Raw genomic sequence first — 16,288 nt, 5'->3', positions numbered from 1 at the left:
GTCATTAGCCAGCGTAATTATTTGTGCAAGGAGCATTGTGGCAAAAGTGGCTGCGCATAAGCAAACAGAAGGGCCGCAGGACCGAGAGCAAACAACACATTAGTGGCCATCGAAGGCAGTGATAATGACAGCAAACGTCGAACACCCAAAACACCCAAAAGAAGGTGAAGCGGTCTCAAGAAGAAGTGACAATACAGGAAGTGTATTCAAAAAGCATAAATGTCCATATTAACACATTGGGGAGGAAAAAAGAAAAGACCAAAAAAAAACAAAAAAACAAGACATTACTCACAAAGTCATGTTTGTGGCTGCGGGCGCTGTCCCTCCTACAGTTCATCAATTCCACAGCATGACAAGTCGTCATCCCAACAATGCTTCATCTGCTTGTGCTCATTTGCATGCACACACACACACACACACACACACACACGCACGCACTCACACAGACTTGACAACAACACTAAGATTTGAGCTTCACGCTGTGTGATGTATGTATTGTATTACAATGAAGACCACTTTCTTCACTTGCACTTCTGAGGGATCAATAAAGTCTCTATCTACAAACAATGATGTGTACCCCACGAGGGACCACAAACAATGGTTCACGCCCACACCGGAGACCACAAAAAGTGGTGTGCACACCCCTTGGGACCTCAAACTGCAGTGAATGCGCCTCCCTGAGGATACTTAACTGAGTTGTGTGAAACTCTGGGCATAGTGAATGCTCGGGCGACATCAAAAAGTAAAGTGCACCTGCCTGGAGAAAGCAAAAAATGGGGACTATAGATGAGGGCTCTTAAGTTTTGGGTTTGTTTTTTTTAACATAAGAATTGAATCATGTTTTGTTGATTAATCGACTAATCCGATAAAATAATACCGGTAATAATAATTTCCATCTCGTATTGTTATTTGCAATTGGCAGTGCTGAATATGCATTAACATACTGATAGTTGATTATGATCATTTCCTGGTTTGGGTCCATAACAAGAAAACGGGCAAAAATGTTGATCAAAGTAAAACCAGATCTTTGCAAATGTCTTACATTGAAAAGAACACAAAGATAACACTGCAAATCAAGTATTTACAAATTTTATAAAAGTTGGGATCCAAGTAAACTTCTTTATGGAAAGACGATTTTTGTGAGAAAATCTCTGAGAATATTTACTGCCGAGATGTGGAAATTCAGAGGATTTACATGAATGTGATCATCACTGAGTTGTTGATTTAACGTTACACCTGTAATATTGACTCTATATGCTTTCACAGTGAACAGGCCCATTCCGGTTTGTGAACCACAGCCCTCGGGACCCTCACATTGCCAAGTTTCGCACTCAATCAAGGGCATTTAGCCTGATGCCCATTTTGCAGTTCAAATCTTTACCCACAAACCGAACTCCTCCTTAAACTTCACACATAAGTCGCCAAACATACAAACCATTACCAGCTAATTGAATGTAATTTATTTCGTTTTGCGCAAAGATCCATTAAAGGCAAAAAGAAGTCGCACCTCCACAAATGACCGCCTCGTACGGCGTGCCCTCTTCTCAAACACAATTAAAACACCACGTATCAATACACACACTGCAAATGACAGGCGCGGGGTGAAGGGTTGGGACGGGGGGGGGGGGGGCTCATCTTCTCACGTCATTAGCAGCCCACCATGACGCTGGGCCGTTGGCCATTTTTTTTCTATCGAAAGTCTCTAATGGGAGCCCCACTCGCGATGCTAAAATATGCACAGAAAGTCCAGCTCGCACACATCATGTAAACCGTTTGCAATGAATGGTTATTTATTCACTAAACGAGGGTGTGGGTGTTTAATGTTCCTTGGACGTTGGGTAGTGTTCCGGGGGAGGCAGAGCCCGAGCCCCCCGGCAACAGACATCATTTATTTTACACATAGCCCTAATACCGCACACTAGGCAGCCGCACTTAGATGGGCTTTGCATGGGAGAAGGAGATTTTAATGAATGTGTGTATGGAGAGGAACACATTAAGACACGGAGAAGGGGGAAAGGGCAATATTTTGTGTGTGTGTTGAATTTCTTTTTTTAATCTATCCTGAGAGAGGAGACACCCGGTTGCAAAGTGCACGCCTTGTGTCCAAATGCACTTTGGAGGGCACTCCGATAACATATCTTCAGAAAAAAAAAGAATTATTGGAAGTTTGTCTAAAATTATCAAATGTTGGACTTTTATTCTATTTGCACAGTTAAGATAAGATAAGATATCCTTTATTTGTCCCACACTGGGGAAATTTACAGCCTCCAGCAGCAAGAATGTAGGCAGAAAGAAGAAGAAAAAACAAACAAACACCGTTCAATTAAGTGCAATATAAATACAAAATGGATAAATCGCAGTGCTATTTACAGTTGTTTTCCACATCATTTAATTATTATTAATAATATTATTGTTGCTATTTTTTATTCAGCAGCCTGACAGCAGTTGGTAGGAACGAGCGTCGGTATCTCTCCTTCTTGCAGCGCGGGTGTAACAGTCTCTGGCTGAAGGAGCTACCTAGTGCTGTCAGGGCGGGCTGGAGAGGGTGGGAGGGACTGTCCATCATAGCTTTTAGCTTAGTTAGCATCCTTCTGTTGCCCACCTCCTCCAGAGTGTCAAGGGAGCAGCCCAGGACAGAACTGGCCTTCCTGACCAGTCGCTCCAGTCTCTTTCTGTCCCGGGCTGAGATGCTGCCTGACCAGCAGACAATGCCATAATGGATGGCCGAGGCCACCACCGAGTTATAGAAAGTCTTAAGGAGCGACCCCTGAACCCCAAAAGACCTCAGTTTCCTGAGTAGGAAGAGACGGCTCTGTCCTTTCCTAATCAGGGTGTCCGTGTTTGTAGACCAGTCCAGTTTGTTGTTCAGAAGAACACCTAGGTACTTGTAGGAGGTCACCCTCTCTATGTCCATACCCTGGATGTTCATCGGTGCTGGTGAGGACTGTTTCCTGCAGAAATCCACAACCAACTCCTTAGTTTTCCTAGGGTTGATCTGGAGGAGATTCTGCTGGCACCAGTCCACAAAGTCCTTCGTCATTCCCCTGTACTCCCGATCGTCCCCCTCTGTAATGAGGCCAACAATCGCAGAGTCATCGGAGAACTTCTGAAGGTGGCAGTTTGGAGTGGCGTGTCTGAAGTCCGAGGTGTAGAGGATGAACAGGAATGGAGCCAGAACAGTCCCCTGCGGCGCTCCAGTGCTGCAGAGAAGCCTGTCCGACTCACAGCTCTGCAACCTCACGTACTGCGGCCGATTTGTGAGGTAGTCTGTGATCCATGCTGTGAGATGGTGGTCCACTCCGGCGTTCTGCAGTTTGCCTCCCAGCAAGTTGGGCTGGATGGTGTTGAAGGCACTGGAGAAATCAAAGAACATGATTCTCACAGTGATCCCAGCCTTCTCCAAGTGTGACAGCACTGAGTGGAGGAGGTAGATAATGGCGTCTTCCACGCCGATGCCAGGCTGATAGGCAAACTGCAGCGGGTCCAGTGCCGGGCTCACCAGCGGTCGAAGGTGGGCGAGGACGAGTCTCTCCAGCGTCTTCATCAGATGAGACGTCAGCGCCACCGGTCTGTAGCTGTTCAGCTCCTTAGGGTGGGGGGTCTTGGGCACTGGGACCAGGCACGAAGGCCTTCAGCTCCTCTCTGTCTCTCGACATAAAAGCTCTCTTCTTCTCCTTCAGGAGGGCCTTTATGTCGGGATTAATCCATGGTTTGCTGTTGGAAAAACACCGCACAGTTCTGGTGGGTACAGTGTTCTCCTCACAGAAGTTGATGTAGTCCGTGATGGTGTCAGTGAGTGCATCAATGTCCTTCCCGTGAACCTCGCTGAAGAGTTCCCACCTGGTCGTGTCGAAGCAGTCCCGCAGAGCATCTTCAGCTTCCGTGGACCATTTCCTGACCATTCTGGTCACAGTTGGCTGCCTGTGCACCAGTGGTTTGTACACAGGCTCGAGAAATACCAAGTTGTGGTCTGCTCTTCCAAGAGGGGGGAGGGGGAGGGGTTTATATGCCTCCTTGGTATTGGCATAAAACAAGTCCAAAATTTTATTGTCTCTAGTGGCACAGGTTACATATTGCGTGAAGGTTGAAAGGGAGGACGACAGAGAGACATGGTTGAAGTCCCCAGAGATGATCAGCAGGGCGTTGGGGGAATGTTTGCAGCCTGCTCACGACAGTCATCAGGGTATCACGCGCTGCATCACCATTAGCCCACGGGGGGACGTACACTGTCACAGCTATGACGTGTGAGAATTCCCTCGGGAGATAATGGGGCCTGAGGCTAATGCCTAGCAGCTCAATGTCCCGGCTGCAGAGTTTGTCTTTGATCGTGATATGCCCCGGATTGCACCATTTGTCATTCACAAAAACAGCCAGTCCCCCACCTTTTCTCTTTCCACTCCCTTCATTCCTGTCCGCACGTATGAGTTGGAAGCCGTCCAACTCGGCATGTGTGTCCGGAGTGATCGCTGTTAGCCACGACTCCGTGAGTAGCATCAGGCTAGCCTCGCGGTACTCCCTTTGATGTCGCGTTAGCGCCGCCAGCTCATCCATCTTGTTAGGGAGCGATCTTACATTCCCCATGATGACGGACGGGAGGACATGTCTGTACTTTCTCCTCCTTGTGCGGCGGTCCTTCCCGGCTCGACACCCTCGTCTCCTCCTCTTCAACTCGCGTGGGATATCCGGTCTGTCACCGGCCAGTAGCCCGCCATGCTAACAGCTGGTCCTTACTGTAAACAATGGAGTTGCGTGTGCCATCGGGATCTCCGTTCACAGGATACGTAAAAAGATTAAAGCAGATAAAGGAGATGAGCAGAAATGAAGCTGCCCCCCTCCGTAGGTTTGGGGTACAAAACCACGCAAAACAAAATGGGAAGAAGAAATAAATAAAGTAAAAGGACGAAAAGAAACTCAAACAGGGATATGCGCTGCTGGAGAGGCAGCCACTCAGGGGGCGCCATCATAAAAAAAAAAAAAGAGGATTTTTTAAAATTCTTTCCTCTTCTAAAAGAGTATTGATAAACTTAACTGGTCATCTCTTGATGCCTTTGATATTATGTTTATATTTTTGGTAATTAAGTGTTGCAAGATAAATGTTGTATTTATTAATATTCATCAATGTATTTGTTTTTACTGCGATTAATGTTTTCAGTCATTTATTTTAACTACGGTACCGTAATTAACATTTAACACAACTATTTTTGATTATAACGAAGTGAGTTTTTTCATTTCACACTTTAATTCTTGATTTGTTCATATTTATCATCGAGTTATTGTAAAGATGCAATTTCTTTCAAATGTTTTATTCACTAATATTTATCAATTAAATACTTATTTCAAAATTACTTTACATTATTTTTGCATTTATTGTGATGGAGTGGAATTTTGTCTCGAATTTTTTAATCAATTATTATTCATCAATTATTTATGGTAATTGAATGATGTTTGTTTTATTTTGTTTTTCTTTTTTTTTTCAGCTTGTTGGCATCCCTGACAGTGATGCAAAGAAAGTCAAATGGACAGCGATGATGAAAAGTGATGCTTCCATGCTGGTCCACCAGCCTTATAAATCCACTTGGAGTCGCCACGGCAACGATAAAAAGGCTATAAAAATGCTATTCCAGCTAGTATGCACATCAGCCTGATCTCACACTGTTAGAGAAAAAAAACTGTGGACGATATGCACCCCCCCCCCCCCATAGCGTTCCTCCAAATTGAGAAGCTTACCTCCTCACCTACTGTGACCGACGTGAGTGCGATGGTCGTCTCTCCGTCCGAGAACTCCTTCAGGTTCTTCGACAGCAAGTGTTCCAGGCCTTGGTCATGTTAGCATAACACAAGACAAGTAAAAGTTACAGAGTGAATCTTTCTTTCTTCAAAGTGATATTACGCAACTGTGTTGACAACATGAGAAATTTGTTTCGAGAACTTGAAGTGTGTTTGAATGAGTTCACACGTTTTTAAAGGTTGTTGGAGGGATAAAACAAATTTTGAAAAGAAATGTAATGCTCTGTCTTGAGTGCGGGTGAGTCTGAAATAAGTCTCGTGCTATAACTGAGGTCTAAGCATACAATACACTACAAGTGACACAACATAGAGGTTCAAAGACGGGTTTGAACCGCAGTTTCTGGTGTAGGTTCAGTCTCTGGTGATGTGAAAAACATCAAGTCAGGACCTGCTGCATATAATCACCTTGTAGCACCACTTTGCTGTCACTACACCGCTCCAAATGTCTCAGCAGCTCATCCAGTCGCACACTACAGCGGCCATGTTTGAGGGCAAAGGCTTCGCTTTGAAGCCGCAACGCCTCTAAAATCACACAGACAAGGACGTACTTTAGGGCTCCTGTATCACAATCCCCCAAAACTCACGAAGTTGCACTTCCTTGAATGTTCCCCCCCCCCCCAAAAAAATATGTTGCCCCAACACCAGTTTTATCGATTGATGTGGGCAGACATAAAGGAAGTTTTCCATTTTGGTTGGAACACTTGCATGGACTCAGTCAACTTGGTTCCAGCTTCTGATGTCATGAGGTCACGCCCTTTGAAGGCACACATCCAAAAACACAAATACTACAGTACGTATTTCACTTACACTTAAAAAAAAAAGTTTATTTATTCACATTTTCTTTAATTATGTTTGATTACATTTTCAGACCAAGATTTCTTCATTGAAAATTTTGGTTTTTAAGGGAGCTGGAATGGATTAATGGTTTTTCTAGTCATTACAATACGAAAAATGTGTCTGATATGATGCCAATTCAGTTACAAGCTTGGTATTGGAATGACTCATAAGTCAATGCACCACTGTATAGTTAAAAAAACTGGAGGTCAACTTTTAATAGGAGTATTCCCTTTTGTGTTTTGAAACTTTGTAGAGGCCTTTTTGTTCAAATGACTGTCACAGTCGAATAAAGCAAGTTGACTGCATATAGTTGTGTTATGTAATTATCTTCCTTCGATGTTTTTTTTTGCCCCTGTGTGTGTGCTGGTGTGTGTGTGTGTATTTGTGTAGACTTGCTTGTTATCTTGGTCCATTCAAGCTCCCTACTGACCCTAATTCACTCTTCCCTCATCCATTACATTCAAGCCGATCATTGTCAACTCTAAACTGAAATTTTGTTGTTTCTTTTGTTGTTTCCTCGTTTGAACTTTGTCGGCGAACAATACAGCGGCACTCGAAGCATTTAAACAATTTCAGACGAATTCAAACATCGCAATGAAACGAGTCGATCTTATGTGACGTGGAGACGTGGGGTCCACGGTGGTGTGAGCTTACTCTTTCTTTGCATTTCCACAGAATAGAATTTGTAACGAGATTTTAACATTTATTGAAGAACCTGTGGTACATTACGTTCAGAATTTATTTCCAAGCTCAGTTTACTTGTATATAGAATACATGTTTCCTATTGAAATGAATTTAAAATAACCCATTCCAGACCCCAATTTCTTTGTTACGTGATGTTATTTACGTTACGTGATTTGTTTTACGTTGGGATTCATTGTATTTCAAAACAGGGAGCTATTTTGAAATCGCGCTGTACTGTATATGGATGGATGAATGGCTGCCGTTCCATAAGTTGTTGAAATCCGACCAACTTCCTAAGACTTAACTTAGGAGCAGCCGTCCAACTTTATAGTGTCTCTGTTCCTTACTCACAACCTTCCTCTCTCCTGGCGGCTGTTAAGCGAGCGGAGTGCAGGGATTTGAAAGCCGCGTCGCCCCATTACCTCCCCCAGGGTGCACGGTGTGCGCCTCTCTCTCACCTCCGAGGCTCTCCCTCAGCGCCGCTCCGACGCGCTCGGGTGCCTCTTGAAGAAGCTCTCTAGCGACCGTCATCGCCGCGGACGCCGGGCCGCAGTCATCATCATCATCATCATCATCATCATCATCAACATCATCATCATGGTGATGGACCACTCGCAGGATGCTGGAGTCCAACGCCTGGCGCTCAGATCTGAATAAACACACATACAGTCAATGGATGCATTAGGAAATACACACTTCTATCCCTGTGCGTGTGTGTGTGTGTGTGTGTGTGCGTGTGTGTGTGTGAGTTAAAGGGAAAGTGTTTGAATGTTAGTGTGTGTTTGAGAATCAGTGTGTGTGAGTGCGTGAGATAGACTGTGATTCAGAGTGTGTGTATGTGTGTGTGTGTGTGTGTTTACCCATCCAGCAAGCCATCCCTCATCAGCGTGATTGATAGTTTTCCTGCTCGATGGATTTTCACAAGGTCTAGGTCATCCTTCCACAATAAGAGGCTCTCGCACACTTTGATCGTGTGTAGGTAGGCCAGGGTCTCTCCAGGCAGCGAGGCGGCACCACGCCGGCCGTACAGCAGCGGCACACACAAATCCAGGGAGGGGTCCCTCTGAAGGGAATCATACAAACAGCAAGAAGGACCAGAACAACCTTTATGGTCTCTAATGCATGTCATTAGTAGACTCACACACACACACACACACACACGTGTATACCTGGCTGAGGTGTAGCGCTAAGCACAGCGTGGCTGCCACGGTGTCCACATCTGCCTCCGGACCGCCTAGCACAGCATGGATACACTTGTCCCTCCACACCTGGAAAAGACATATACACACACACACACACACACACACACACACACACACGGACACACACATACACAAGTACACAAATACACGCATACAAAGGAGTTGGGTTTCGGTAAACAATCATGCGTGGATGTGGTGATACTCAATCCTGTCATGTGTCTGATATTTGACAGGGATTTAATACACGATAACGGCTGAGTAAGATGAACCCAAGTATGCAGGAATAAAGACGTCTTTATTGACGCAAATGGGAAAAAAAATCACACACTAACAGCAAAATAAACTTGGATGAAGAAATGCTTAATACTTATGCTTAAAATAATCTTAAAATTTATTGAAATACTGTACAGTTGGTATGTGCCTATAAGAGGCGAGGCCTGGTGGGGTAGGATGAGAAGTTGGTGAGTCTACGTGTGAGTGCGTAGCGTCAGTGTTTTTGCTCTCCCGGCTTTCATCAGTGACTGTGGCTCTCATTTCCCACATGTGAGGACATTAAATTGAATAATTATTCTGTAAAAATGCAAAATAAGAGAGTGTCTGCTGCATGTGCCACATGCACAGATCCTCTGTATTAATCAACAGCATGACTTGGTGATGAAGTGCTGTTTCTACCAGGAAAAATATAATCGAGTTGTCTCTTTTTATGGAGGCCCAGAATGGAAAACTTGTAGCTCAAATAGTGCACAGCCCCCACCCCCATCTCTTATCACCATGAGAATGAAAGCTGCAGGTGCTAAAATAAAATTAAAAAAATCAATCAGTCAAAATTGAGTGTACGTGACACAATGAAGCAAGCTCACTTCTGCTTCGATCAGATGTTTACGAAGCGGGCAGAAAGGGAGGAAATGAAAAACTGAAGCATGAGAAAAAGGAATGATGATCAAAGCGAGGAATGGAATGATGAGACGAAAGGAAGCGGGGCAGGAAGTTTAAATAGGCTTTTAAAACGAAAGTAGGTGAGAACGTGTGGAAATAATTTGTGTGGAGCTACTTAGTGACCAAAAGGCTGGGAAATGGATGCAGAAATGTGATATGCGAAAATAGGAAGATGAGGATGAAGAAGATAAGATAGCGAGAGGGAGGACGAATCAATAGTAGTTGGCCAGAGAAAGGAAGTGAGGCATTAGTGGCGGAGCGTTCTACTTAGCGCCTTTTCTGCTCTGTGAACGTGTGCGCATGTGTGGCAGCATTCAGTCGAGAAGAACAGACAAATCCAAGATATAACGTTAGGAAATGCAGTTGATACTTTTGGACTCGGTCTCATAAAAAAAATTTTAAAAAACATATTTTTGTCGGGCCCTAAGCTGTATGCAGTGGTGTTTTTGTGACTTTAAGGGGCGTGCCAAAATGACTGACATCAGGAACTTGGCCATGTGGTGTGCGTTCGAGGTTTTTAAGTGTGAGGTATGGCCTGGAGCAGCTACTTGCGAGTGTTCTCGTTTTCTATTCTTATATGTGTATTTGTGTGTCTGTGACTCTTCAAACCAAAATATGCGGTGTTCCAGGCTTCCAACCACACTTCAAAACTTGAAGAAAATCTGAGCGCTGAAATGAAAATTCTTTTTCGATTGTACACGGAATGACCCTCGTACGTTTGCAAGAATGAACATGACGAGCGGAGCCCACACATTCTCCGTTCCTTGCGCTCTTATCGCGAAGCCTCCCGAGTTAAAGATGTAATCAGATCGCTCCAAGCGAAAGGGAACAATGCTGGAAGTCTACTCAGCACATTGTCTTATCTGCAGAGCGAGACACACACACGCTTCGATAGAGTTAGTGTGAGGGAGAGGTAAGACTCGGGGCAATTAGGAGTATGGATGCTCTGGAAGGTGGCCATGCACAGAGCACAACACCAATGACAGAGCGGCCTGCAAAGGCACAAATCATCCACGCTTATATTCAAATACATGGAGGACAAAAACGAAACAGAAGAAACTTGATCAAGCCTTCCTATTCATTGGCATGTATTCCCCAAGAATATAATGAATCTGTGGTGAGTGCTGCCTCAGTGCTCTGAAGTGGGTGCAGTTCGAATCCGTGTTTTTTTTTCCTCTGGATGCTCTGGTTTCCTCCCACATTGCAAAAACGTGACTTTTAGGTGAACTCAACACTCTAAATTGTCCACAGGTGTGTATGCGATGGCGACCGGCTGTCGTGTGTGCAATGTGATTGGTTGACGGCCAGCTCAGCTGGAATTGGCCGAAGCACACCTGCGACCCTAGTGAGGATAAGCGGTGTAGCAGATGGATGGATATTCTTGGAATACGTAATAAAAAAACGCAAGATGGTGTTTGGATATTTTGGAGGAGCTTATTGTGAAGCGTTTTAGAAAGAGGAACGTTGATGAGAGAAGGTAAAAAGCTTGGTAGGTAGGCAGGTAGCGAGTCAAGTCGTTCAAAAATTATTTTGGTATGTCGGTTGGTTTATGTCAGAGATAAAAATACACAAGTGCTTAAAAAGAAGCTAGGTTGATAAATAAGTCAGGCATTATTGTTGTTTTTTGTGCTTCTTTTATTAGTGCGCCCTTTCTAATGTTGAGATATGCAATTTTTTATAACAATACATTTTATTTTTTATTTTTTTTTGCAAATTATTTTGTGGACCCCGAACCACAGCTCTCTGACTCAAGTTTGAGAACCATGATGAGTGAAATGCTTGCATGCAAGGATAGGATGTATTGGGTGGTGGGGCTTAACTTGTTGATGTCAAGCCTGAAGGGGTACACAAGCCTCATCCTTATCAAACCATGCAATGGTGCTATGTCTGACGACAGGTGCAGCAACAGGAACGAAGCCTGTAGCACGCACAAATAGACACACCGGAGGCTTCTGTTCTGCGTGGAGGCTCGCAACTCACCCCTAGTCTGCAATCCACCCTCCGCAGATAGTCGTCCATGTCGGCCTACGTCGGCGCGGTATGACCGTGCAGCTCCACATAGGATACACAACAATTCAGTTCGGGACGTTTATGTGGCAGGACGACGGGACGTGTTTATGCGCGTGTGTAAATGTGTGTGCGCATATGCGTGCGTGTATACGTGCGAGTGTCCGTGAGTGTGTGAGTGTGTGTGTGAGTGTGTATGTGAGTTGCGGAGTGGAGTGGTATCTCTCCCCCCCACCACCGCTACGCTCGCATTGCAGCAGTCCCTCTGCAGCTGCTGGCGCCGCCCCTTCTCCGTAAACTGGCTGGGTGTGGGTGATGGCCGGCACTAGTTGTTTCGGCGGAGGTAGACGCGCGTTGGTTTCATCTTGTATTACGACGCCTTACAGAAGGTTTTTAACCCACGCCTGTCCCGTCATTTTGGCAGCAAAACTGCAAATTGAAAGTATCTGGCGACGACTGTACGGTTGGTTATAAACGACTTATCTATGTGTCGGGAAGTGGATGAGTTGACTAGCTAGTAGGAAGGAAGAAGGAAAAGAGATAGATAGGTAGGTAGGTTTTAGGAATACATCTCTTAATCAAGACAACTGTTTTAGTTTGCACTATTTCAGCACCATAGACAGCTCCAAGAAACTTGAAAACATCAGCCACAATAATATTCAAAAACATTGTTGAGTTTATATTCGGCTAAGGTTCAGGTAGATTCTGTCTTTCTTGGAATACGCGGAAGCCGAAAAGTTTTTGCTGAAGAGAAGAGATGCTCAAGATTGGCGTCTGTAAAGCATGATGAGCGGAGAAGGATGTTTGTTAATGGAAGCTGCATCAGTGCGGCAACACTACCGGGAGCTCGCACAATTTGGGACACTCACTCAATCGATATCAAGATTCTGCTGCAATGGCAAGCAAAGCAAGATGAAGTGGAGAATTGCTTGTTTAAAGAGTACCATACTCTCCATCATAAAATTCATTCATTTAATCAGTCAGCCAGTCTGTGTTACTTAGTACATTAGACACTTTGCCGCTCAGTGAATCAGTCAGTGTGTGTTGGCCAATTGGACCATTTGATTGATCCATTTGTTATGAAGTCAATCAATAAGTACAATAAGTCATTCATTTCACCACTCAGTCAGTTGGGTTCGTCACTTAGTGAGTCAGGCAGTTATTTACTCAACTAATCCAGTTTGCCAGTCAGTGATTTGGTTGGTCACCCTGTAAAGGTTGGTCTTGTAATCATTCAATCAATTCAGTTGGTCAATTTATCAGTCAGGCGTCATGGTGATCGACTGGTTAGCACATTCACCTGCAGAGATGCAGGGTTTGTTCCAGCTCCGACCTTCCTCTGTGGAGTTTGTATGTTCTCAGCCCGGCAATGACCCTTGTGAGGATCAGTGGATTAGGAAATGGATGGATGAATTTGTCAGTCAGTCAGTCAACCAACAAATACGTTTGTCGGTAAGTCAGTCTGTCTGTAAGTTAATCAGTCATTTGGTCATTTGGCCACTTAGACAGCAGCACTCAGGGACTTGGTCAATCTGTTCATAATAGAAAGCCACATTTAAAGCAGCTCACAACACAAGGTGGTCTAATAAAACCCCTGCTAATACCTCTGTTGAGGTGTTCTTTTACGGCAAACCTGAGAAGCTTGAACTCGCCCTACGAGTCTTAAGACATCTGCTCGCTGCTATTAAAAGCAGTTTAATTCTTCCATTGGAAACAATAGGCCTCACTAATTGATTTTAATGGTTCTCTCTGCCATGACGCACCCCTCATGAGTCGCAGAAGAGGTCTTTAAGATTATTATTATCACTATAATTGCCATTACCCCCCTCACTTCCCAACGTGCGAACGAGAGGCGGCGTTTGGAGGAACATCTTTGCCCTTAAGCCGAACACATCATTATTATTATTGGAGACGCGAAATAAACAGACACACACACCCTCCACCTTCGCAGACCCCCTCCCGTACCGCTTTATTCCCTCCGCTGCCCTGTGCGTGCAAGCCCACTGCCGCTTGTAATTTATGCAAAATTAATTGATACATATTTTATAATTGATGTGCTGTAAACTTAATGAGTAATTTATGTAATTAGTCAATTAGGGATAATTCCGACATATGTTGTGTATGCCCAGAAGGTGTGCTTTACAACCAGATATTTGTCCAGGAGTTTGGCGTTTTCATGCGTGTGTGTGTGTGTGTATGCTTGTTACTTAATTAATTTTGTTATGCAGATCTGCCATGGTGCCTATTTAACAGCCCCCTTTGTGAAAACAGATTTAATATTGATCTTTCCTGAGCATAAAAAGCACCTTTTTTTTTTGGGACCAGCAAGGGCCTCGAAGGGGCCTCTGCAAACGTTCCCGCATGGTGCATAAAAATCAAAACAAAGCGAGAGAGGAGGGAAAAAAAGACAAGAAAAACACAAAACGCTCTGAATATATTAGAAACATTCCCAATAAAATCCCGTTTTTTTAAATATGCCCTTAGCATCACCTCAGTTGACCTTTTGAGTGGCGTCGTGTGCGAGGCGGCTAATTAACCGACTGTGGTTTTTTTGAATATTCATACCCGACGCAGCCCTGCGCTCGCCCCTTAATTACATTGTTGGACTTCCTCTCCGAGGAGGCCAAACTCACCAAAGGCTTAATTATTGCAATGTATTCGGGTGGGCCCCCTCATCCACCTCGTGAGAAGACTGTCAAGGACCCCCAGCCATGACACCTGGTCAAAGAAGGATGCGTCTGGTTACAGGAAGGAAGACGGGCAAGGGGGTAGGGGGGTGGTTCTCCACCGAGAGTCGGCTTGAAGTTTGTTTACATCCTTGTAGGATCCGCCCGAGAGTGTTTGAGCAGACAGACAGCCGCTGGACGGCCCTCTCTGCAATTAATCAACAGCAACGTGCGCGCGCGTGTGTGTGTGTGTGTGTGTGTGTGTGTGTGTGTGTGTGTGTGTGTGTGTGTGTGTGTGTGTGTGTGTGTGTGTGTGTGTGTGTGTGTCTGTGTGAGCTCAGTGATGATGATGCGCAAAGGAAGACATGATTTATTGTTTTCGAAGTCGCAAAGTGCAGTCGAGCACATTTAAGCGAGGCCGCCATTTGTGTCTTTACCTTATAAGAGCAAACAGAAGTATAAATCTAATAAGAGTTGGACCTTAAGATATTAATGCTCAATTTCGATCGATACTGTCGCGTTATTGTCACGTTAATGTCACCAAATGGTAACTTTCTATGATGGAATCATTAATTCCCTATTCGGAGTATCAAAAAGTTAAGGCCAGGAATTTGATTTGCAATGGCTGACTTTCTGTTTCATTTCATGCATGGGGGAGGGGGGCTACTAAGTGAGTTTTTGGGGGGTGGTGTTGATATGGTATCCATGGTTGCCATCACACTTTTAGTCTTATGTGACCCTCGGTAACTTCTCTTACATCATCACACACACACAATTAACACACACACAAACTCAATCAACTGGATGGTTGTTAATCATTTCAATGCTCGCTGACCTGAGGTCTCTAAAATAAGCCAACGCATTTTGCACTGAGTTTTGGGTTCCTCCAAATCTGGGATACATTCCACATTGTACAAGTTCGGGTACACACACCTTTGGAAGTTCCACTGCAAGAAGCATTCTTGTGACAAGGCTATAAGACAAACAAAAAAATAACAAACAGTTGGTTGAACCCCAGATTGTGCCATTTCAGGGCATTCAACTTCCACTTTATTAGTTTTGGTATGGAAAAGTATTTTCCATCTATACATTTTCTGGTGTTTGTCCTTAATATAAGTCGTGAAGAGGTGAGCTGGAGCCTATCCCATCTGACTTTTGCCGTGAGGTGGGGTAAGACCTGACTTGCATGGTCAATCACATGCAGCCAAACAAGCACTCTAATTCGCACCTATGGACAATTTGCAGCCTCATATTCACCAAAAAAGAAAGTTTTCAGAACGTGGAAGGAAGCCGGACAAAACAGCAGTGCGTGAGTCCATATTTCAACATAGAACTGCTCAACTGTGATGCGGAAAGGCTAACCACTCATCCACCATGCTGCTAATGCCATTTTTACCCTTTATCACTACAGCGACATCACAAAACAACAACAGCAAAACAAGGCAAAGAAAAAGTACTGCCGACTTGTGGTATTTGACAGTGAATGCTTGATTGGTCAAGCAAGTTTTACATATGCATTAAAAAATTAATTGGAGCAATCCAGCTTCCATAATGCCCTCACACGTGGGGAAAGGAGAGCCACAAACACCAATTCCAGCCGTTTATTCAATGCCACTATTCGTCAAACACTCAAATGTAAAATGAGAACATTCAAGGAGTAACTCTAACTTCAGCTGCTGGTGTCACTCACAAGGCCACACCCCTTAAAGGCACAGTGCAGTAATTACACTTTAGATAAAAATGTTTATTTTACTTTCTCGTCTATGCTTTTGTACAGTACAAGTGTTGTATTTCTTTATGAAAAACACAATTAAAAATGCTGCTGTTTTGGGGGGGGTGGGGCTGGAATAAATTAATGGTATTTGGATTCATTTTGATGAGGAAAAATGTTTCTTGTGCCAATAAAGGATTTTTTTTAATACCCTCCACACTTTTCATTTTTATTCATAAGTCTCTCTCACTCTCGCACTCCCCCTCCCACACATCCATACACAACTACCCTTGCGTGTCATTTTTAAAGTGTCTGGATAATAGCAGCGTCACAGACCTGCGGGGGGGGGTCTCACACACACACTCAAAAAAAAACTGGAATCGGCAGCATCGCATATGAGGAGGAGAGACAGACGAAAGTTGGACCACAAGGCTTGCAAGCGGTCAAAGGGAGAACGT

At 44.3% G+C, this 16,288-nt stretch overlaps 1 protein-coding gene across 1 annotated transcript in view; it reads right to left on the bottom strand.

Annotated features, from left to right (window-relative positions):
• LOC147205283 (uncharacterized) overlaps positions 1-11,465 on the bottom strand; it is a 28,398-nt gene extending 16,933 nt beyond the window's left edge. The window contains exons 1-6 of the mRNA XM_086110852.1: positions 11,427-11,465; positions 8,478-8,576; positions 8,169-8,371; positions 7,767-7,957; positions 6,193-6,309; positions 5,728-5,816 (exon numbers count right to left, since the gene is read on the bottom strand). Coding sequence (XP_085966978.1) covers positions 5,728-5,816; positions 6,193-6,309; positions 7,767-7,957; positions 8,169-8,371; positions 8,478-8,576; positions 11,427-11,465 — 738 coding nt within the window. The remainder of the gene's footprint in view (positions 1-5,727; positions 5,817-6,192; positions 6,310-7,766; positions 7,958-8,168; positions 8,372-8,477; positions 8,577-11,426) is intronic.
• Between the last annotated feature and the right edge of the window lie 4,823 nt (positions 11,466-16,288).

The sequence above is a fragment of the Hippocampus guttulatus genome, chromosome 5, assembly GCF_054856545.1.
Source record: "Hippocampus guttulatus isolate MCC_2025c chromosome 5, RoL_Hgut_1.0, whole genome shotgun sequence".
NCBI classification, from domain to species: Eukaryota; Metazoa; Chordata; class Actinopteri; order Syngnathiformes; family Syngnathidae; genus Hippocampus; species Hippocampus guttulatus.
This window is presented reverse-complemented; position numbering and strand designations above follow the sequence as displayed.